This window comes from Seriola dumerili, unplaced genomic scaffold (assembly GCF_002260705.1).
Source record: "Seriola dumerili isolate Sdu_G_001 unplaced genomic scaffold, Sdu_1.0 BDQW01000627.1, whole genome shotgun sequence".
In the NCBI taxonomy this organism is placed as follows: Eukaryota; Metazoa; Chordata; class Actinopteri; order Carangiformes; family Carangidae; genus Seriola; species Seriola dumerili.
Window position 1 is genome coordinate 83665 of NW_019174882.1, and position 25145 is coordinate 108809.

At 42.6% G+C, this 25145-nt stretch overlaps 1 protein-coding gene across 1 annotated transcript; it reads left to right on the forward strand.

The window, feature by feature from the left end:
- The first annotated feature begins 1091 nt into the window (after window positions 1-1091).
- Window positions 1092-23922, forward strand: rsu1 (Ras suppressor protein 1). The gene is made up of 8 exons (XM_022765074.1): window positions 1092-1443; window positions 2487-2537; window positions 5948-6068; window positions 10938-11056; window positions 11141-11223; window positions 11496-11610; window positions 11986-12118; window positions 22960-23922. Exons 1-8 carry the CDS (start codon window positions 1335-1337, stop codon window positions 23060-23062), a joined length of 834 nt encoding a protein of 277 aa, XP_022620795.1. The 5' UTR covers window positions 1092-1334; the 3' UTR covers window positions 23063-23922.
- Window positions 23923-25145: the final 1223 nt, after the last annotated feature.

A 25145-nucleotide genomic window follows, 5' to 3' on the forward strand; every position in this document is an offset into this window, starting at 1 on the left:
AGATCATAATCTGGTTTTTCTTCAGCCTTCCTACAAGCCCTGTGTACTGAGGCAGGCTGCAACCACCCGCTCCTTCAGGAACTGGACCCCGGAGTCCAGTGAGTGTCTAAAAGACTGTTTTGAGTGCACAGATTAGAATGTCCTGTTGGAGTCACAGGAAAATGATAAAAGGAAGGACCCTGACCTTTATAGAATGGTTGAATGTACCACGGAATATATTAACTTCTGTATGGAGACTGTAATGCCAGCAAGGACTGTACACTGCTTTCCAAACAACAAACCCTGGATCACCAGTTACATCAAGACCCTCCTCAACCAGGAGGGAGAAGCTCAGGTGTGTGCAACATGAGCTAAAGAGGAGATTAAAGCAGGCGAAGGAGGACTACAAAAAGTATGTAGAGAGGAAGCTGCAGCACAACAACACCAGAGAGGTGTGGAAGGGGATGAGGACCATCTCTGGCTATAAAGAGAAGAACAGCCTAGCAGTATTGAGGTGATGTAGACAAGGCCAATGAGTTCAACCTGTTGTACAACAGGTTTGACACAGCCTCACCTGTTCTCTCTCCCACTGCTTCAGCTGCAGCTTCTCCTACGGGGTCTCCTCCACAAATATCTATCTATCTATCTATCTATCTATCTATCTATCTATCTATCTATCTATCTATCTATCTATCTATCTATCTATCATGTCTTTTACACATGTTTATTGACTTATGTTTATTTACTTATGTTTATTTTATTATGTTTTTTACTCATCTTAATTTACTTATATTGTTAAAGTTGTTTTAAAAAAAAGAAAAAAGCGACACTTTGGTCACACCCCACGGTTTCTAGAGAGATATGATTGACAGTGTATCAGACCAATAGTAGAGCAGCGGAGCCACCCACGCTGAAAACCCGCCCCTTTAACGTTTACATTTACCCTAACCCGGAGCAGCTGAGAAGCGCGAAAACAAGAAACATGCAGCACAAAGTGTGAGTTTAGATTGAAACAACTTTATTTGTATTCACACTGTAACAGAGAGAGCTTGGCTTTTTGTGACGTTGTCTCGGAGGTGGAGCTGAACACATCGAGGAACCGGAAGTATCCTAATATGGAAGAGTGTCTCTCACACAAACTTCCGGTAGGGTGTGAGCTGGAAGCGGAGGATCCGTGTGGAATTAAAAAGCTGAACACGTCGCTCTTTTCGTTCGTTTACAGACGGAAAAGCTCATTAATTCTGTCCCGGTTTGTCCGATAGCTGGACGGTGGTCGGTGGTTGTCGCTGTGTGACGTCACAGAGTGTTAACGACTTTTCTAACTCCCGCTGTGCTGAGCTCCGTGTCCTCACAAGATGTCCAAGTCTCTGAAGAAGATCGTGGAGGAGAGTCGGGACAAGAATCTGCCCGAGGTGGAGATGTGTGACAGAGGCATTTCTAACATGCTGGACATCCCGGGACTATGTAAGTCTGAGGGGTTGATGACGTCACCACAGAAACATGTAAACTCTGTCAACGTATTTGTGACGTCACCACTGTGTCAGTGTGTTATCAGAGACAGTAGAGAAACAAGACACTTCATTTCCGATTATTTCCTGTATCTGTGTGACATGGGTTTCCCCACCTCCACGCCTCTTTAGGAGACCAGCAGCAGGTCTGAGTGTATTCATTCCAATGGGCGAAGTGAACGAGATCACAGATTATCAAAGATTATTTCACTCTATAGTCACCGAAATAGATATTGGATCCATTTTACACAAGCCGCACGTCTTCAGAACGTTCTGACATCAAAATGACATTTCAACAGATCAGGAGAAAATTTACTTTATTGGAGACCTGCCTCTGTCTCAGTGCCATACTCTCGTGAGATCTGTCAACTGCCGACATTGTTTGCCAACCGATAACCAGATGTTTAGATGAACCAGAGTTATTTTTGGATTGATTTACTTGTATGTGAAACCATGGATTAAACTTTAAAAACTTAAATACATCTTGTTTCTTTGCTTAACAACTGCTAAAACAGAGTAATAGCCTATTAATCTGACATTACTTTGTACTGGGCTGATCAGATGTCGTAAGTAGATAAAAACAGTGGCAAAAAAGGTGCAAATTTGTACAGTATCCGTTGTGTCGTCCATTGTTGTATTCTTTTGGCAAGGATAAGTAATCCATAAATTAGTGTTAAAAATGCCAGAGCTTTGTACAGCAATAGGCTGTACTAACAAGAAAATCATACCTCTCTGCACCCTTTGGGAAAGAAAAGACAGATAAGTCTAGACAAGGATTGATTTTAATATTAGCTACTGTCACATTTTATGTCAGTTGCCTTCGCTTGTGGGAGGGGTTGGGGGACAACACCCACTTAAGTGACCGGAACTGTGACCCATTTCATACCATTGGCGCTGCCTATAATGCTGTGTCTTCTGTATAGAGGATCTTTGGTTTGTTTACTGCATCTTTAACCAGACCTGCAGGTAATAACACCAAACTGTTTCCTGTCGTTTCAGTCACTCTGTCCAACATCACTCAGCTGGTCCTCAGCCACAACAAGCTGACAGGTAAGAAACTCCCATCATCCTCTGCTCTCTCTACACCAGCTCAACAGCAGGAGGAGTCTGTGGTTGTGTATGAAATCACTCCTCCCCCCTCACTCCCCAGGCAGAGGACGACACACTGAGCTCATCGGTAACATGAAAAAACACTTTCACGCACTCGGGTAATTTTCTCCGCACCGTTTTGTCTTTCAACGCAAGCGCAGTGCATGATGGTATATATTGTTTGGTTAATGACCATCAGTTGTACACTACTTTTCACAATGCATTGTGGGATACTATGAGTCCACTATATAGGGTATAATAATTTTCACTATACATTATTTACACTATACAGCACTACAAAATGGCAAACTCCTTACATAGTGACTATAGAGGGAGGAGGGATTGATTTCGGACACAGCCTGTGTGTCTTTTGCATCTCATCATGTGATCTAAATTTGGAGCTGGCTGCTAGATGAGGGGAGACCATAACCCCTGTCTGGTCTCTGGAGTCTGGGGGGACCAACAGAGACCTCATGGTTAGACAGTCTGGCCCTGCAGCCACATCAGAGAGTCCCACTGGGATTCTTATGGTGTCCCTGTTGATCTATCAGGGTCCATCCTGGATCTGCAGAACATCCTCATACAAACACCAGGTGACACATGACTGATGTTTTACCCCCTGTGCCAGGTGCACTGAGACACTGAGATCCAGTCTGTTGTAAATATGGTAGCTCAGGTCTTCTGTCATAGCCTCTGTATTTCCTGTGGAACAGGAAGTGTGTAAACAGAAACAGCTAATTCGAGTTAAGTGACGTCATGGTGTTTTGCTCCAGCAGAGGTCGCCACAGATCCATCAACACACACAGCAACCTGTGTTTGGTCAGTGTCATAAAACCATGTGAATATTGACCCTGAGGACTAATTGTTATTAATTATAAAACGTGTTGTAAACGACATGATTAGAATTTCATGTCAGTGAGGTCAGTTTCCTTATTTTCCAGGAAATCAGAGCTTGTGTGGAATGTGAAAATGATGAAAAGGTTACAAACACTTCTCTCTGCTGAGATATTTATAACCAACATCAGACAGAAGTGAGGAGAACATGATAGTCCCCCTGCAGGCTGCTCAGGAACAGCTGCCCTCCCCTGTAGACCTAGTCTACAGGTCTGGTCTCCACAGGTGGGTGAGGTCATGTGGTCTACACCTAGAGAATGCTACATGTCTGAACCCTAGACCGGTAAAGTGAACTGATCTGGTGGCTCTGTTCTGCTGTGGGGGGGCTTTTTACTGCCATGGTCTGCTGGGTCCACTTATCCCCCTAAAGGGTGGGGTCACTGCAGATCAATACAAAGTTATTGTAAGTGATCGCCTTTAACCTGATGGGAGGGGTCTCTGCAGGAGTATTAAGTATTAAGATGATGTGAATCATCAGGACCTCGTCCCTAAAGAAAACACTAAAAAACCTGAATATTATATTTATGTTATTGACTCGTTAACCTGCACTGGTCTCAGCTCCTCTGCTTCCTGTTTAACGTGTGTGTGTCTTAGCCCCTCCCCTTACACACAGCTGGGGGGAGACAGGTCAACAGCTCCTAACGTCAAGTCTAGTAACATCAGGAGTCAGAAACCGGTAAAACCAAAGGTAGACAGACGTCTACCCCAAACGTCTACCCCAAATGTCTGAAAGTCAGGTGAAAGGTGAGGACGCTCACAGCTCTGCTGCTGGTTGCCATGGAGCCCCCGCTCTACAGCTGTCAGCCGGGGAGAGACACTGTCACAGGTGGTGAAGGTGGCTGTTCCCCATCACACACCAGCACTGAATATCACTGTTGTCACAAAGAGCTACAGGACTGTCCTCAAACACACCACATACACCCTGCTAATCACACTGACACACACTTCATTAAACTGTAGGTCTGTCCACCTGAGGACCAGGGCCTGTATTCACAAAGCATTTTATGTTACCAGTAAGAGTTCTCCTAAGTAATGAAAAAATTCACCTGTTCTAGCCGAGCTAACTAAAGCTAACTGGCAGCCTATTAGCCACAGCCTGTTGTAGCTGTACCTGTTGTAATGTAGCTGTCCTGGACACTGTACAACAATGTCTACTGTATAGGAAGCATCCAATACAACCTGTGTGTTGATGGTGTTTTGTTTTCCTGTTTACAAATCCTTCCTCCTCCTTTAGTGGTGCAATCATTTTTCCATATGTTCCATCTCTGGCTCTGATCACAGCAGGTAGACCGACCATGAAGCTGCTGTATTTCTCTGTAGTTGTTGAACATCTAAAGGAAGTCGTATGAACTGTCTTGTGATGTCAGAGTGCATTTATTGTTTGGTGAATTGATCGGCTTTTCTCTGTTGCCAAGTAACGCAGCGTTGCCAAACACTTAATTTCCACTGATCTGGTTGTTTCAGTAGGAGATGTTATTACATCTTCACAAACTCCACAGCGATCATTATTCCCTCTGACTGAGTCGTATCTTTTCAGTGATTCAGCATCATGTAAGGTTTCCAGAACACTCCCATGTGGGGTGACGGCAGCTCTTTAAGATTCTCTGTGATTTGGTCTTAGTGAGTTAGGAGTCCTCTCTACTGCTGCTCACTTCTCCCAGACTGAGGAGCTACTTTTAGCACTAAGTGGCTTTGTGAATTATTCTTAGTCAGAAAAATAGTCCTAATGTTAGGACTGACACCCATGATGCCCATTATTTATAGGAGTTTCTCCTAAATAAGTGAGTTAAGCCGTAAGATGCTTTGTGAATATGGGCTCAGATGTGTGTTCATCAGAGACAGAGAGGACAAATGAAACAAAGTCAAACAGAGAGACAGTCTATAGAGACTGACACACCACAGACCATCTGTAACTGTCTGTGTGTCTTCTGTCTTCTGACTGACCTGACTTACTGAGCTTTCTCTTACTTTTCATGGCAGTCCTCACCTCAGTAGCACAGTGTTTACATTTGTACAGTATGTATTTTATGTACACACACACACACAGGTCCAGCTGATACAGTATCAGTATGCTCACACCTCAGCTCTCCGGCACTGATCCTCGTGGCAGGATTCAGGTCAGGGCCTGGTTTCCTCTCTCTCTGCTGTGTCTCTTCTTCCATTGATCAGCCTGATAATCCAATAAACTTCCTGCTTCCTGTATCAGCCCATTGATCAGTGTGCTACTCTGTGGCCACAGACCACAGGGAGTCAAACTGTAGATGGTGGACAGAGAAACTGCTCTGTGTGCTGTTCAAACAGAAACATGTAGAAGCAGCTAATGATGTTATTAATTACAGGTTTGTCAGAGCAGCTAATTAACATGAGCTGGTTGTCAGGAACTGGGGCTGTTGATGGGCGCTAACACTCACTGTGATTCAGAGATGAGAAGTGTGGAGAAGTGTGTGTGTCTAATGTGCATGTGATTCGTGTTGTAGCGGTTCCCGCTAACATCTCTGAGCTGAAGAACCTGGAGGTTCTCAACATGTTCAACAACCAGATCGAGGAGCTGCCAACCCAGATCAGCAGTCTGCAGAAGCTGAAACACCTCAACCTGGGGTACACACACACACACACACACACACACACATTAGACACAGTACAAATCTGTGCTTCATTAAGCTGCTTTTTTTTATCTGCTATCTTAATATCTGATCAGCCCAGTACAAGATCACATCATCTAATAACACACAAAACAGTTAAATAATAATAATAATAATAATAATGATAATAAATTATTTAGTAAATAAAAGTAAAGTTTGATTTCAGGTTTGACTTTTAATTCCTGTTTTCACATATTTAAATTTCTGTTTTATCTGGTTGGTTGACGTTTGCAGCAGTGCGTCAGTTGGCAGTGTCTGAGTCCGCCCCTAACTCCCAGCTAATCCACAAACGGTCAAAGAGGTGTGGTGTGGGTGGAGCTGAGATTTCGGTGCATACGCTCACCCACCTGTCACTCAAAGAGGCCACGCCCTCAGTTCTCCATAAGTGTAGTCCTTAATAAAATGTAAACAGGTGAGTTATATAAACAAGTGTCATGAAGGGGTAAATTAGCTGTAGAGACCAAAACAGTTTTTGTACCAGGCTGTAAACATGTTTATTTCTGCTGTAAAGTTGGACATTTTAACATGGGAGTCTATGGGGACTGACTCACTGTTCTTCACTCTAGTGGTCATTAGAGGAACTGCAGGCTTCAGTCTGGAGGTGGGAGCTAAGGTGAAACTCATGTGACACAGAGACAGGAAATGATTCTTAGTGTACCATAACCATCACACCTGAATACCCCTGCCCCCACCCTAAACCTAATTCTAACTCTAGACCCAAGTCATGACCCTCACACAGCCATTTAAACCTGTGGGGTCCAGTATTTTGGTCTCCACAAAGCTGTCGGACCCCACAAGTATAGATGGCCCATGGTTTTTAGACCTCATGAATATAGTAAATCATGGCCACAGACAAACACTTCACACCCCTCAGTCACTCCTCACTCTATCTCTCTCGACAGAGACTAAGTCAGCCCCTGAGGCGGTTCAGCTCGGATCTGAATACAGAACTTATTCCGAACCTTTGAGCCTTGATTTGGTTAATGAGGCTGTGACAGGAAAAAACCACTACCCTGGGTCAGAGGTCTGACCAAGAGGTCATGTCTGACCTCTGACCAGAGGTTTGACCAGATGTCTGACCACTAACCTCAGTAAGAGTCGTTCTTCATTTTTTGTGTGTAACACAAAAAATCTAAACTGATCGAAGTTCCCAATTATAGGTTAGTGTGTTTCTACATGTAACAGACTGGTTAGTGTGTTTCTACAGGTAACAGACTAGTTAGTGTGTTTCTATAGGTAACAGAATGGATAGTGTGTTTCTACAGGTAACAGACTGGTTAGTGTGTTTCTACAGGTAACAGAATGGATAGTGTATTTCTGTAGGTAACAGACTGGTTAGTGTGTTTCTACAGGTAACAGACTGGTTAGTGTGTTTCTGTAGGTAACATACTGGTTAGTGTGTTTCTACAGGTAACATATTGGTTAGTGTGTTTCTGTGGGTAACAGACTAGTTAGTGTGTTTCTACAGGTAACAGACTGGTTAGTGTGTTTCTACAGGTTACATACTGGTTACTGTGTTTCTACAAGTAACAGACTGGTTAGTGTGTTTCTGAAGGTAACAGACTGGTTAGTGTGTTTCTACAGGTAACATACTGGTTAGTGTGTTTCTGAAGGTAACAGAGTGGTTACTGTGTTTCTACAGGTAACAGACTGGTTAGTGTGTTTCTACAGGTAACATACTGGTTAGTGTGTTTCTACAGGTAACAGACTGGTTAGTGTGTTTCTATAGGTAACAGACTGGTTAGCGTGTTTCTACAGGTAACATACTGGTTAGTGTGTTTCTGTAGGTAACAGACTGGTTAGTGTGTTTCTAGAGGTAACAAACTGGATAGGGTGTTTCTGTAGGTAACAGACTGGTTAGTGTGTTTCTACGGGTAACAGACTGGTTAGTGTGTTTCTACATGTAACAGACTGGTTAGTGTGTTTCTACAGGTAACAGAATTTATAGTGTGTTTCTACAGGTAACAGACTGGATAGTGTGTTTCTGTAGATAACAGACTGGTTAGTGTGTTTCTATAGGTAACAAACTGGTTAGTGTGTTTCTACATGTAAAAGACTGGATAGTGTGTTTCTACAGGTAACAAACTGGTTAGTGTGTTTCTACAGGTAACAGGATGGATAGTGTGTTTCTGAAGGTAACAGAATGGTTAGTGTGTTTCTACAGGTAACAGAATGGATAGTGTGTTTCTGAAGGTAACAGACTGGTTAGTGTGTTTCTACAGGTAACAGACTGGTTAGTGTGTTTCTGAAGGTAAGAGACTGGGTAGTGTGTTTCTACAGGTAACAGACTGGTTAGTGTGTTTCTGAAGGTAAGAGACTGGGTAGTGTGTTTCTACAGGTAACAGACTGGTTAGTGTGTTTCTGAAGGTAAGAGACTGGGTAGTGTGTTTCTACAGGTAACAGACTGGTTAGTGTGTTTCTGAAGGTAAGAGACTGGGTAGTGTGTTTCTACAGGTAACAGACTGGTTAGTGTGTTTCTGAAGGTAAGAGACTGGGTAGTGTGTTTCTACAGGTAACAGACTGGTTAGTGTGTTTCTGAAGGTAAGAGACTGGGTAGTGTGTTTCTACAGGTAACAGACTGGTTAGTGTGTTTCTGAAGGTAAGAGACTGGGTAGTGTGTTTCTACAGGTAACAGACTGGTTAGTGTGTTTCTGAAGGTAAGAGACTGGGTAGTGTGTTTCTACAGGTAACAGACTGGTTAGTGTGTTTCTGAAGGTAAGAGACTGGGTAGTGTGTTTCTACAGGTAACAGACTGGTTAGTGTGTTTCTGAAGGTAAGAGACTGGGTAGTGTGTTTCTACAGGTAACAGACTGGTTAGTGTGTTTCTGAAGGTAAGAGACTGGGTAGTGTGTTTCTACAGGTAACAGACTGGTTAGTGTGTTTCTGAAGGTAAGAGACTGGGTAGTGTGTTTCTACAGGTAACAGACTGGTTAGTGTGTTTCTGAAGGTAAGAGACTGGGTAGTGTGTTTCTACAGGTAACAGACTGGTTAGTGTGTTTCTGAAGGTAAGAGACTGGGTAGTGTGTTTCTACAGGTAACAGACTGGTTAGTGTGTTTCTGAAGGTAAGAGACTGGGTAGTGTGTTTCTACAGGTAACAGACTGGTTAGTGTGTTTCTGAAGGTAAGAGACTGGGTAGTGTGTTTCTACAGGTAACAGACTGGTTAGTGTGTTTCTGAAGGTAAGAGACTGGGTAGTGTGTTTCTACAGGTAACAGACTGGTTAGTGTGTTTCTGAAGGTAAGAGACTGGGTAGTGTGTTTCTACAGGTAACAGACTGGTTAGTGTGTTTCTGAAGGTAAGAGACTGGGTAGTGTGTTTCTACAGGTAACAGACTGGTTAGTGTGTTTCTGAAGGTAAGAGACTGGGTAGTGTGTTTCTACAGGTAACAGACTGGTTAGTGTGTTTCTGAAGGTAAGAGACTGGGTAGTGTGTTTCTACAGGTAACAGACTGGTTAGTGTGTTTCTGAAGGTAAGAGACTGGGTAGTGTGTTTCTACAGGTAACAGACTGGTTAGTGTGTTTCTGAAGGTAAGAGACTGGGTAGTGTGTTTCTACAGGTAACAGACTGGTTAGTGTGTTTCTGAAGGTAAGAGACTGGGTAGTGTGTTTCTACAGGTAACAGACTGGTTAGTGTGTTTCTGAAGGTAAGAGACTGGGTAGTGTGTTTCTACAGGTAACAGACTGGTTAGTGTGTTTCTACAGGTAACAGACTGGTTAGCGTGTTTCTACATGTAACATACTGGTTAGTGTGTTTCTGTAGGTAACAGACTGGTTAGTGTGTTTCTACAGGTAACAGACTGGTGAGGCAGCTCCTCACCTGGAGGCTCGACATGGTTCATGTGTGTTAGGAGGAGAGTGCAGGGTGCTGGTGACAGGAGGATTAGGAGGCCGGCCCTGGTGTGTATTGATCCGCACACAAACATCGTCTGATGGTGTAAGCTGCAGACTGGGATTCAGTCTGTGCATTCACTTACATGGTCTGTTTATTTTTCTGACGTGTGCTCCATCTCATTTGTCAAATAAATAATAGAAATGAAATAGAAGAGTCGTCACTTTGACCTGGAAGTCACTTACATGCACAGGTACACATGTGCATCACATCCTCCCTGTCTTCTCTCCCATCCGTCCAGACCTACCTGGTTACTGACACATACCACAAACCTGACTGTGAGTGGAAACACAGATTTAGATTCAATAGTCGGACATTTTACATGATTTTTAATTGATAGTTGTAGATTAGAACAAATAAATACTGTTCATTTTAATTCCAGTGTGGTGCAGTAATCTAAGAGACATCAGTAGCTCTTAATCCACACCTGCAGAACAGGTTTTCATCCATATTAAAGGTCCATATAGTCTAATCTGTTATTTGATTATAAAGCAGGTCTAAGTTCTATAATAATGCTGTGGAAGTATCAAAGCCTCAGTCCACAGAGAAATGCACACATGTTGTTTTAAGGTTCAATTTCTGAATACAAGCTGTCACAACAAAGCAGTCTCCACCCTCAGCCACGCCCAAAGCCCCACCCACCTGGACCCACCATCTGACCATGCAGGATTTGGTTTCTCTGAGTGTTTTACCTGAAATCTGCTATTGGATTGTTTTTCTAATGACCTTTTCAGTTTTAATCTGTTGAACACTTTTCTTCTGTGATCGTTCGATTATTCTTATTGTGCTGTTTTAGGTTTGCTTGAAATTCTACCAACTTCCATTGAAAAGTGAATGGATGGCTCAAGTGTGTGTGTGTGTGTGTGTGTTGTGTGTGTGTGTGTGTGTGGTGTGTGTGTGTGTGTGTGTGTGTGTGTGTGTGTGTGTGTGAGAACAGGATGAACCGTCTGAGCAGTTTACCCCGAGGGTTCGGTTCGCTGCCAGCTCTGGAGGTGTTGGACCTCACCTACAACAACCTGAACCAGAGCTCCCTGCCTGGGAACTTCTTCTATCTCAGTGAGTTAGACACACACACACACACACACACACACACACACACACACACACACACACACACTAACACAGATGCTTCTTTTGCAGCCACCCTTCGTGCTCTCTACCTGAGTGACAATGACTTTGAGGTCCTGCCTGTTGACATCGGGAAGCTGACCAAGTTACAAATAGTAAGTTCATGAACTTAGTTAGCTTAGCTGTGGTTGGTAACTAGTCGTTACATGAGTTACTTGCTTTACTATCTGTTATGATGTATTGTAGTCATAAGTTTGATTGTAGAATCCAGACAATGAACAGGCTCATTACTCCAAACTGACTCAGGACCAGTGTTACTCCACCTCACTTGAGTCTAATGTGCTTTAAGTCTTTGATCAACAACAACATCACAGATAATGGGACAGTGTGTGTTGAATGTGTGTGTCCTCTCTTTACTCCTGTCCAGTTGAGTCTGAGGGATAACGATCTGATCTCGTTGCCTAAAGAGATCGGGGACTTGGCTCAACTCAAAGAGCTTCACATCCAGGGCAACAGACTGACTGTCCTCCCCCCTGAACTTGGTACTGGCCACACACACACACACACACACACACACACACACACACACACACACACACACACACACACTCTGAGGTGAAAGAGTCCAGTCAAAATCCTAAACACCTACGTATAGAAACCAGTGGCTGCTGGTGTCACAGTGTCACAGTATAATAACAGTATGTGAACTAAATGTGTGGTGGCACTTTGTTATACTGTGTATGTCTCACATATTACATCTATTACATCTGTAATATTATGACTAATGTGCAACAATAAAAATGAAATGAAGTGAAAAAAACGAATTAATATCTCAAAGGTAAAATATAATACTGCTGACAACAACAGATGATCTGATCATAGCGGTTACTAGGTGATGAGTGTGTCTCTGTCTGCAGGTAATCTGGATCTGACTGGTCCTAAACAGGTGTTTAAGGCAGAGAATAATCCCTGGGTCACTCCCATCGCAGACCAGTTTCAGCTGGGGGTCTCTCATGTCTTTGAATATGTTCGCTCAGAGACCTACAAGTAGTAAGTGCTAGCGCGCGCACACACACACACACACACACACACACACACACACACACACACACACACACACACACACACACACACTCATGGGGGTGGGGCGCTCTGTACAGAGTCTGTGAACCTGGATCTGGTCAGTTTATCTCAGTCTTCCTGACAGATCTTCTCAGACTCAAGAAGACTGAACCTGGAACTGCTGCTGAAGGGGGTCCAACAAAGAACTGGATCAAGTGGCAGTTCAATCCATTGAAAATAAAATGTGCGACACAGTAAAGTGCAGATAGTGAAGCAAGAGGCTGATATGAATTCTCTGTTCCAGACAGAGATGCTCTAAATCCTCAGTGTGGATCTTTTGCTCTGAGCCACGGTCTGGAACTGATCCCTGTTCTGTGAGGTGGTGGTGGTGGGGGGGGGGGGTCCCACAGTCCATGTTATGTTTGCATACGTGTATGACTAGTGTGTGCATGTTAGTCTTTAATCTGTGTGTACGTCTCTCCATACAGTCCAACAGTTAGTGATTTGAACACACAGCTGTGATCTATTTACAAATCTAACCACAGACATTAAAATGAGCCTTTCACATGTTAATTCTGTTGATTATTAAGTGTCAAAAATTTATGAATACATCAGTAACTTCCCTTTGGCAGCTTGTAAACACTTTGAGTCTTTCTATTGATTCACTCCTGCAGATCACAGCAGACATTTAAACTACCCTCAGATTCTCAGTGATGTTCGGGTCAGGAGACTGTTCAGCTTCAGCTTCTGTTTCTGGAAGGAGTTTACAGTGAGGTGTTCTTTCAAATCTTCACCTCCATTCTTCCTCTTCATTTTCACTCTTCCTCTTAACTTCCACTCTTCCTCTTCACTTCCATTCTTCCTCTTCACTCTTCTTCTTTACTTTCATCTTTCTTCTTCACCTCTATCCTTCCTCTTTATGTTCATCCTTCTTCACTTCCATTCTTCCTCTTCTCTCTACTTCTTCACTTCCATTCTTCCTCTTCATTTTCACTCTTCTTCTTCACTTCCATTCTTCCTCTTCACTCTTCTTCTTCACTTCCATTCTTCCTCTTCACCTCTATCCTTCCTCTTTACTTTCATCCTTCTTCTTTACTCCCATCCTTCTTCACTTCCATTCTTCCTCTTCATTTTCACTCTTCTTCTTCACTTCCATTCTTCCTCTTTCTCTTCACTCTTCTTCTTCACTTCCATTCTTCCTGTTCACCTCTATCCTTCCTTTTTATGTTCATCCTTCTTCTTCACTTCCATTCTTCCTCTTTACTTTCATCTTTCTTCTTCACCTCTATCCTTCCTCTTTATGTTCATCCTTCTTCACTTCCATTCTTCCTCTTTACTTTCATCTTTCTTCTTCACCTCTATCCTTCTTCACTTCCATTCTTTCTCTTCACTCTTCTTCTTCACTTCCATCCTTCCCCTTCACTTCCTGAAGGACGTGTGGTTATTTTCAGTCTGTTCTGGTGACGACCCCCTCAGTCTCATTGAGACACTGTATGAACAGACTGAGAACACGTGAGACTGAGAGAGATGTGTGGTTACATGTGAACACACACACACACACACACACACACACACACACACACACACACACACACACACACACACACACACACGGAGCAGCCTGTCTTTAGACAGGTGTTAAATAATTTCCCAAAGAGATCTTTGTGTCTTCACAGCTTTATTTACACCTGACTAAATGTCCTTCATCTTCCAACTCCACACACAAACACACACGCACACACACTCACACACACTGTCTACACCTCCAGTGTCTGTCTAATTCAGTAATAATAATACTACTACTCCTACTAATAATAATAATAGTAATAATAATAATCTTCTACTGTTCTGTTTGTCTTGTTAAAGGAATAAAACCATATGTTCAGACATTGAGTCCATGATGTGTGTGGTAAAGATAGAGAGAGAGAGAGAATGGATGTGTTACCTGTCGTACATGTTTCATCTTGTTTCCTGACAGACTCTGTAGCTCTGACACATTAACACACTGTAGAGAGAGAAACCTCCATCTTCATTTCCTCTCTTTCTCTCATTTATAGTGTTTCAAGCTGACTTGAACACAATAAATTTATTGATTGATTGATTGGTGGATTTTATTCATGGAGAGAACATGTTGAAGTGAAAAACAAGATGTTAAAAGAGAAAGAAAATAAAGAAGCTAAAGACATTTAACATAAAACTAAACAACATCTTAAAAACCACAGTTAGAATAAACCTGCACATTAAACAGCTGGAGTCATGGTGTGATTACAGGTGTCACTGTTAATCCGTCACCTGACACACTTTAGATTCACACTGACTGATCTTTCCTGAACATCAGACACTGTCTGAGTTCCTCATTATTGTAAACTGATAGAAAGTGGTGGGTTAGGAAAACTGCTGATCTGTGATCTGCTCTCTAACACTCAGTCTCAGTTAGACTGTAATTCACCATCATCACCCAACAGTTTACATGTCATTAATACATGAGAGATAAAAAAGGCTCTAGAACAGAACCCTGTGGAACCTTGAGGTTCTTCCTGTAGGACTTCCTGTCTTCCTGTCGTTTCTATGATGATCAAATCTGAAATTTAAAAACAACACATAAACACAGCTGTCTAACACCTGGTGACATCTTCACCGGTCTGCTGATTATCAATAAACCCCATCAGTGATCACACAGATGATGTCAGGACACTGTTGTGATGTGGTAGACCTCACTGTGAACCAGTGGTGGTTCTAGCTTGTATGGTGCCCTGGGTGAATACCCCCTTAACCCCCCCCCTTCCTCCAGCTACAACTACAGGCACACTATTCTGCACAAACTGTAACTTTTTATTAAACAAATTATTGTTACTTTTAAAAACCAAATAAATGATAAATACCAATTATATAAAATCATAAATACCAAAATGAAGTAACAAGAATTGAAAGAGTCTCTGTCTGTCTGTATATGTGTGAGCGCCCGCCTCCTGACGAGATGTGGCCCATATCTAAATCGACCATTGCTGTGAACACTGTAACTGTGAAATGTTTTCTAACTGTCTCCACATGTAGCAGCTGCTTAAACAGATGAGAGACCTCAAGAAGAATTTACAATTAACAGCCAATTAGCTTTTCATTAGTGACTGTGTATCTGCAGACAGACTCACTCTGTGCTTTAACATACACCTGACCTAAAGGTGAGTCCACACAGGAAGCAGCTGTTTGTAGTCATCCATCCAACACAGCTGTATTCATTAAAATGGTACATCTGTCAACAGGCTGAGTGATGGAGAGGAGGAGGGGAGGATGAGAGGAGAGGAGAAGAGAAAAGAGGAGAGAAGGAGAGAGAGAGAGGAAAGAGGAGAATAGAATACAATAGAATAGAACTTTATTGTCCCACTGAGTCTTTGTTTTACCATTAAAACAGCACAATAAAAACAATGAGGACACACACACACACACACACACACACACACACACACACACACACACACACACACACACACAGATGTTAACCAGAGGGTCCTATGGTGCTTTCACTCTCTCAGCATCAGTTCTCTCTTCACTGTGATGCGCCATCATTAACCACTAATAAAGCCAACAGTCCATTCACTGTTAGATAAATATAAACAGACTGTACTCAGTCACTGTCATGAGTAATGATCAGCCAATCACCGCAGACTAAAGTATTTCAGACATCAGCACATAATGATCTGTGGTCCATTGATTGTTATGTCCATAACTGCGTCCTTGTCCTGTTGGAGTGGACGTGTGAGCTGGACTGTTGGACTGTGGCCTTCTGCTGCATCAGCTGCAGCTCCCCTGTAACTCACTGAGAGTCACTGTGGTACAAGTCTAAAATGTTTCCTTGAGCTTGTTGAACAGATGCTGTGTGTTGTGTAGTTTGCCATGGTGCTTTTTCAGACTGCCATTAACTTACATGTAATACTGTCTGTAAGGTGCTGGTCTGTGAACGGTCTCCGTGCTCTTTAAAGTTCTAGCTGTGGATCTCAGATCCTCTGCTGAGACAGGAAGTGGTGGGAGTGTCAGATCGTAACCTCATTATAATGTGGTTTGTACAGACTGAGCTGTTAGACTCTGAACTCTTCTCTATGTTGTTGAGGAAGAGCCTGGAGGTCAAAGGTCAGCAGGAAACTGTGCCTCTGTGTGTGGTTGACGTTGACTGTGGTGGAGGATTTTTGTGTTGTGGTTTAAGTTATGGATGAAAGTGTACTAACACACACACACACACACACACACACACACACACACACACACACACACACACACACACACCTCCCTCAGAGTCATGGCTCAGCAGGAGTTGTAACTAACTAATGATGAGGGCAGAGGGCTTCGCTGCCATTGGCTAAAAGCCTCAGTTGTTTGTCATGAATCTTAATTAGAATCTTTTCTACACTTTCCTCTCTCTTACTGCCCCCCCCCACCTTCCTGATAGTATCCTCTCCTCCCCCCTTCCTCATTGTCTCCTCTCCTTCTCCCTTCTCTCTTCCTCATTGCCCCTCCCCTCCCCCTTCTTCTCCTTCCTCCTAATGTTTCTCTGGAAGATACTAAATTGCTTGGCAGTTCTAGTGAAGATGAGGTGGCTGAGAGAGGAAGGCCCCCATCAGATCAATGGCCTTTGGCCTCCCTGCACATTTATCAGACACACACTCACACATACATATTTCTAACTTTGTAACACACACACACACACGCACATGGATGGTAAAAAGAAAAGAAAATACCAACTTTCTATTTCTTTACACACACACACACACACACACACACACAAACACACAGAACTTTGCTGTGATTAATTAAGCCGTGAGGAATAGTAGAACTCCATAAAGACATCATCAGAAATCTGAATCCATTCGCCTCTCTTCTTCTGCATTTAATTGGCCCTAACAGTTCATCACTGGAGCTGCACTTGAACACACACACACACACACACACACACACACACACACACACACACACACACACATACATATGGGAGATGAAAGGGGACGTGGAGGACGAGGCTCATGAACATATGCTTATGTGATTATTTAGTGAAACTCTGCATGTGTCTTGTCTCCCACACACACACACACACACACACACACACACACACACACACACACACACACACACACACACACACACACACACACACACACACAGTGTGTGCTGTGTGTGTGTGTAATATTAATATTCTTTCTGTGAGTGCTTCCACGGCTCTCATGTATAGGAAGTCTCTGTGTTGTAGCCTGTGAGGAGAACGATGCTGAGCATGTGCAGAGTGATCATGTGACTGTTATCGCCGAACACACAGCTACCATCATTGATCTCACTAAACTTTCAGGCTCAGTGTGTTTCCTTTGTGGTGGTGAGTGGGCAGACCTAGTCACCACTGTATCTCTAAATATAACTGGTTGAGCAGGTCAACATCTTGGACAGCTAGGTATCGCAACAGCACCCGGACAAACCACATAGACATATAGTTGGTTGTATATGACGCAGACCTAAAACTTTCAAGATGAACTGTAGGATGTGTGGTTGTCCTTGTGTGATGATATGGAGAGTGGAAAAGAGAGAGAACAAAGAGGCTGCTTCCTTAACACCCCTGATTCCCAGCCTTTGCAGTCTCTCAACCCCCAGCCTGTTCCAGAGTCTCCTAACCGTCTGTCCACAACAGAAGGCTTGGGTTGGTTGACCTGCTCAGAGTCGCTCCAGTGACTACCCTCCTATCTGCCCCTGTCCCAGAGACGTATAGCCTACGTTCTGATCCTGACCTCAAAGACCTTGAGCAGCCCCCTTTCCTTGGGACTGGCCTTACCTTTGCCATTAGGGTCAGAGCCCCTAAAAGGAAGCGAGACCTTGATCCCCTAAGCTGCCCAGTAACTCAGAGCCTCCGCTGCATACTGCCATGATCAATGCCCAGCCAGACCCCGAGCTGGACCACAAGCCGGACGCCGAGTCTGCTGTCCCAGCCGAGGTGTCATCTGTCCCCGAAGCCTGTTCCTGCGTCAGTCAACACTAAGTCTGCTCCTGGTCCTCAGTCTGCGATCCAGCCAACACCTGCTTCTGATCTCCACATGTAGTGTTCGTCACGGCCCACTGGAGGGGTCCAGCCTTAACCAATGCCCACCGAACAGTTTTCCACACAGGGTGTTGTTCATTGGCTGTCCAGTCCATGGGTCATCCACCTGAGGTCTCCTGCTCCGCCCCCTTCCAGACCTGTCTTCTGTCTCTGTTCTCCGGCTCCAGCCCACTTGCCCCCACCTGTCAGACAGTAGATGGAGTATGACTATCTGACTTAACATCAAAGTAACATGTTCCGTTCATGCAAGCAGTGAAAAGAAATGATTAAAAATCATTAATAAACACTGACTTCCTGATTAGTCTTTCTTTTTCTGAGTCATCACTCCATCATCAATTAGCTGCATTATTCTCTCCTATTCACATTGATTTATTTTTTCCTCTGACACACTCACTGATCATTACCCTCCCCCACTCCTCCTCTTCCCTCCACTCATCCATCAGTGCTGGGGACCCACAATTATGTGAACACTAGCTTGTTATGACAGCACCAAGTGGGCCGCATTGGCCTCGTATTGACTCAATGAATAATCTTTGTTTTCTTAAAAAGGAGCTCAGATCATCAGTCAGCACTGACCTGCTGCTGCAGCTCTGCTCTACACCTTTACCCCATGTCACTGCTACACCATCACGCCATTGAACCTTTACACCTTTACACCATGTCACTGAGATTATTAGCACTGACCTGCTGCTGCAGCTCTGCTCTGTTACACTGTCACACCATGTCACCGTTACACATCACACCAATTACACCTATACACCATGTCACCGTTACACCATCACTTCATCACTCCATTACACCATGTCACTGATCATCAGTCATCACTAATTTGCTGCTGCAGCTCTGCTCCGTTACACCATTACACCATTATACTGTTACACCGTGACACCGCCACACCATCACAGCTGTAAGGACCTGTCTCTCTTACAGAACTTAAATGAATTGTCATAAATGTGTGGGAGATTGAACACACACTCTAATCAATACATGAAGAAACAATTTCATTTGTCTTTAAGTCAAGTTGTTTAATTTTTTTTCCCCCTCAGTCAAACTTTATTTATATTACATATTATGTATTTATTATTTATTCAGGAAGTCTCATGTAATCAACAGTGGCCTGATAACAAATGACAGTGTTAAGAAAAAGTGAGCGAACCTTTAGAATTATCTTCATGTCTGTTTTAATTTGTCTTAAATCTGATCAGATCTTCATCTGTTCATCAGCTAACTGGAGTCAGGAGTTCTTAGACCTGGAGGCAGTTGGTGAAACCAGACTGTCTCTGAGCCACACCTCCACTGATTTATAAAAACACTCAGACATTTTGTTCTGGCTGGTCGTCTTGAATTTGAACAGTTTCTGCTTCAGATTTCATGATAATCCAGGATCAATCCCAGGATACGTGACGGAGGAACCAGACTGAGGATTGGTACCTCGGAGCTTCCTTTGCTTCAGGAGCTGGTGATTTGACTTTCAGTGCTGACAGATACAGTGTTAACAAGACTAACACCATGTCTACATAGCAGCCACAGTGTGAGCGGCACGTTAGCAGTGCAGCAGCTTCAGATCCATCTGTCTGCTGATGTGTTCAGGAACAGGATTCAGTCACACAGTCACTGTAGTTATTCACATAGAAAAGAGGAAAAGGACTGTAAGCCTAAAATCATGAGCAGCTGAACAGTTCATTAATAAACACATGAAATAATGTTGAACTTTAACGCTGATGAACTCCTCTGAAGAATTCAGTCTGTCTTTATCTTTAATTTGGTTTAATCAGATCATCTACACCACACTGTTGAGCCTGTATATAAAACAATAAACAATCAATAAAACTGAAATCAGTACTATGGGATAATTAACCTTGACAGCTGCTGATTCAGATACCTCAGTAGTTTCTCTGTCTGATTTGTCTTTAATTGTTTCCTCTAATGTCTGTAGATTTTCGTTACGTTTATTGGTTTGTCTGTGCAGATTCTCCAGATGACACCATGGTAACACTTGTGGTTGTTTTGTGTTGAAGTTGTTCCACATATCATATCCCAGAACTGATTTTGGTTAATTCTCAATATCTTCAAGTTTCATTGTATCTGATCTGTATGACTGGTTGTTGGGTTCACTGGTTGTTTAGTTCTTTGATTGTTTGGGTTCTTGGTTATTTGGTTCTTTGTTTCTTTGGTTCTCTCTTTTTTTGCTTTGTTGGTTGTTTGGGTGTTTGGTTCTTTGGTCCTCTGGTTGTTTGATTCACTGGTTCTTTGGTTGCTGGTTTGCTGTTTTTTTGGTTCTCTGGCTCTTTGGTTCTCTTGTTCTTTGGTTGTTTACTTATTTGGTTATTTGGTTCGCTGGTTTGTTGGTTCTTTGGTTCTCTAGCTCTTTGGTTCGCTGGTTTTTTGGTTCTCTAGTTGTTTGGTTCACTGGTTCTTTGGTTCTCTAGTTGTTTGGTTCACTGGTTGTTTGGTGCTATTTATTAGATTTTTGTCTCAGGTCTTTTCTGATCATTTAGTTCTTGATCAAACCGTTCGTCAACATTTTGCCATTGATCAGGTTTCAGTTTTTGGCAGGGTTAGGCTTGTCCTAACTGGTCTTACCCCCAGCCCTGTCAGTCTCTGTTTACCTGTCCATCAGGGTGCACATGAAAGTGTGTAGAGGTAGATTCTAGTCCTGTGGGAAACACTGCTGTTGCTGTTTCATGATGTTTCATTGTGGCTTGGTGTGAGGGTTAGAATCTGTCTGTGGGTTTTGGTGGATTTTTGGAGACAAACGTTTCGTCAGCTAAAGTCCAAGGTGTCCCCCATCCTGATGAAAAACACCTACTCTGTGTGGATTTATGTGCATGAACATGCGTAAGGTCAACCCACACTAGACATAGCTAAATGCTAATGTCAGCATGCTAACGTGTTCACAATGAAATGCTAACATGTTTACCAGATTCACCAGTTTGTTTTAATGTGTTAGCATGATAACATTTGCTAATTATCAGTGCACATAGAGGCTGAGAGGAGAGTCATCAGTGTTTGGTCATTAACCACTGAATTTGTTAAAGTGATTAGATTCATCCTGTAACAGCAGTTCATCCATCAGCTGTTAATACATTTAATTTACAAATATACAACATGTCAACCTGGTGATGGCGCTAAAGGGAAAGTGGGCGGATCATTACAGTCCGGGGGGTGGGGGCTGTAAACCAAGATGGCTGACAGTAATGAAACATACTGGGGGTGAGCTTTTCGAAGGTGAAGAGTGTATCCGAACTAAGAGCAGACAGCCACTGATAAAGCACTCATTCATGTTAGAATGGAGAGGAGCTGTCTCCTCCAGGACAAATCTCCCCCCCCCCCAATCGCTCTGTCTGTCTCTGGGCAGGAAGCCTACTGTGCTTTTGATGGGTGGCATATGTGAGGGGGTCTGGCAGCATTTAATTCCCAGTTGAGAGTGTTGACATGGGATGGAGACAGAGAGGAGAGAATATGAGACACTTTAGTCATAGGCTGACAGTTTTCCACCACTGTGGATTTGAATATAAACACCCTCTGTGTGTGTGTGTGTGTGTGCAGTGTAGATCAGCAGTGTCTGTGAGTTCACTAACAGGATGTGAAAGGTTGTGAAGGTTTTATCTTAGCCTTTCTTTCCTGCCAGTGTCTCGGTGCAACTATCAGTTTCCATATTCATTAGGTCAAAGACGTGTGGGTGGAGCTCTGGTGAGTGACAGCTGCCTGTGACACACTGACACACCTGTTCATGAGTTACACTCTTAGTTCTACCTCTAATGAGCTACACAAACACTAAAACATGGCTGATGAGTCGTGGATCCTGGTCATTCACATCACTGATATGATCTTCTGTTTTCAGCAACTTGTTTTAAACCCAGGCTGAGCAGGAAGTACAGTAAGAGAGAAAAAACCAAGACACAATTATCTGTAAAACAGGCTGCAGGGAGGAGCTCAGAGACCACTGAAGAAAACGTCTTTTCCACTCCAATGAGCTCCCTTGCTTCTGTGTGAGCAAGAGACACCCATGGGAGAGGAGAAGTGACAGACAGAGGTGGGGTGAGGGGGGTATGTGTGTGTGTGTGTGTGTGTGTGTGTGTGGTGGTGGGGGGAGGGTGGAGGATACTGAGGACACTTTTCATCTTTTCCTCAGCTGTAATCGACACTAATAAGAGAAGCAGAGTGAGTGTTGACCATCATTACTTACCCAGACTCTGTGAACACGCTGATGAATGTGTGAATATCTGGTTCAAATTAAAGCATCTGACTCTGAGCTGGTGATGATCACACTGACTACCTGCAGTCCTTCAGGTGGGGGTGGGGGGTGGAAAATGAACAGACAGTGAGATGTGGATGGATGATCCAGTTTACAGCTTTCCTCTCAAACCACATGTTCCCTGGAGCTCAAGAGCAAACTGTCTCTGCTCTGCCATTGGTCAGACCTGCTCCAATGACCTTCAGAGAGTTGTCCATAAAAATACAAACAGGAACAGCATAAGTGTTTGGATACACTGATGAGGATGTAGAGCAGAGAGGAAGACTGCTGTTTGCATTTGAATGTAGTGCACCTGAAGCAGCAGGTCTAAAGACCTAACTATTACTACTAAAGACTGAAGACTGAAGGCTAAAGATTAAAGACTAAAGGCTAAAGACTGAAGACCAAAGACTGAAGGCTAAAGACTAAAGTTCACATCTCTTTATAAAACTAGATCACCTCAAACCATACTAACCAGAATCCTCTCTTCCTCTCCTCTTCTCTCTTCTCTCCTCTCCTCAGTCTGTATGGCAGACACATGCAGGCCAACCCAGAGCCTCCAAAGAAGAGCAATGATAAAAGTAAGAAGATAAGCCGTAAACCTCTGGCCACCAAGAACAAGTGATGAAGAAATGGAGGATGATGAGGATGATGAACTCACTCAGCTCAGCCTGCATGTGCCTTTTTCTTCTCTTTTTTTTATTACATGGAAACTTATCACATTTTTTTTAATATATTGATGTAGTGATGTGTGTTGGACTGTGTTCCTCTGAAGGTCAGTTCAGGTGGATGTTTCTTTTCAACTTCCTGTTTGAGTCCTGGTGCTAAAAAATAAAAGTGTCTTCTCATGCTGGTTGCCCTCGACGAGGACCAGAGGTATTGTAAGTTATAATGTTCAGTCCTGTGAGGCGACGCTGTTAAACTGTTATAATGCCAAAGGTTCAGCTTCATTGTGGTTCCATTGTCCACTGGAAGCCATGTTTTTACTACAGAGTAATTTACAGTTATTTTAAATGTTTTACTAACATATTGAAAACTTATGCAGCTTATTTAGATAATTACTATATGCCTAACCCTTTATACCACCCCACTGTCTGTACTTCTGAACACAGATTATTACTCTCCACTCTACCTTTACTTCCTCCTCCTTATGAAGTCAAGTGTCACTCACATTTCAGCCTGCTGCACAAAATTAATGAATCTAATCATTTTTAAATTCACCATGCTTTAATCACAGGCCAAATATACTGGGTTCATTGATTCAAACATTTCAAATAAAACAATCACAATCTTCTCATGTATCATCATGTCAGATAAATACACAGTAAAAGCCTAAACACTGTATTACTGTTATTATTACTATCATTATTACAACAACACTGCCATACGTCCAAAACAAAGAGATTGACTTAATGCATTATTAACACATAAGATCTGAATTTACATTCAGAAATGCCCATATGCAAATGTAATATATGTACATGTGTTGAATTTCCATATATATATATATGTGTACATAAGAAGCAAAATCATATATGTATTTAAAGTATAGCCTATACATGTAAAAACACATGAAACAATATATAGACATATATGTCTAGCTAATATAAACATGTATTTTAGTATGTCTGTTTTATATTATAGGTTTATATTATACACATGTTGCATAAATATATATCCCTCCCAAAGCCTGTCAGTATATGTTCATTATATATGTAAATAAAAAAGATAGACATGTATGTCTATTTAAGAAAATCACAGACAACTTTAATATAGAATTATATAATCATATAGTATATCATATAGAACTTTAATAAGCATGTTTTAATGAAGTTGAATTTTACTATGAGTATTTCATATATGTTATAAAAATATATATACATCATCTGGATATATGAAGATATGTCATAATAATATATCCTCTCAGACACATATGGTAACATCACTCTTGATATAGGGACCAATATGTCATATACAGTATTGTGCAAAAATTTTAGGCAGGTGTGAAAAAATGCTGTAAACTAAGAATGCGCTCAAAAATGGAAGTGTTAAATAGTTTATTTTCATCAATTAACAAAATGCAGTGAATGAACAGAAGAGAAATCTAAATCAAATCAATATTTGGTGTGACCACCCTTTGCCTTCAAAACAGCATCAATTCTTCTAGGTACACTTGCACAGAGTTTTTGAAGGAACTCGGCTGGTAGGTTGTTCCAAACATCTTGGAAAACTAACCACAGTTCTTATGTAGACGTAGGCTTCCTAAAATCCTTCTGTCTCTTCATGTAATCCCAGACAGACTCGATGATGTTGAGATCAGGGCTCTGTGGGGGCCATACCATCACTCCCAGGACTTCTTGTTCTTCTTTACGCTGAAGATAGTTCTTAATGACATTGGCTGTATGTTTGGGGTCATTGTCCTGCTGCAGAATAAATTTGGGGCCAATCATACACCTCCCTGATGGTATTGCGTGATGGATAAGTATCTGCCTGTATTTCTCAGCACTGAGGACACCATTATTCCTGACCAAATCTCCAACTCCATTTGTAGAAATGCAGCCCCAAACTTACAAGGAACCTCCACCATGCTTCACTGTTGCCTGCAGACAGACACTCATTATTGTACCGCTCTCCAGCCCTTCGGCGAACAAACTGCCTTCTGCTACAGCCAAATATTTAAAATTTTTTAAATTTTGACTCATCAGTCC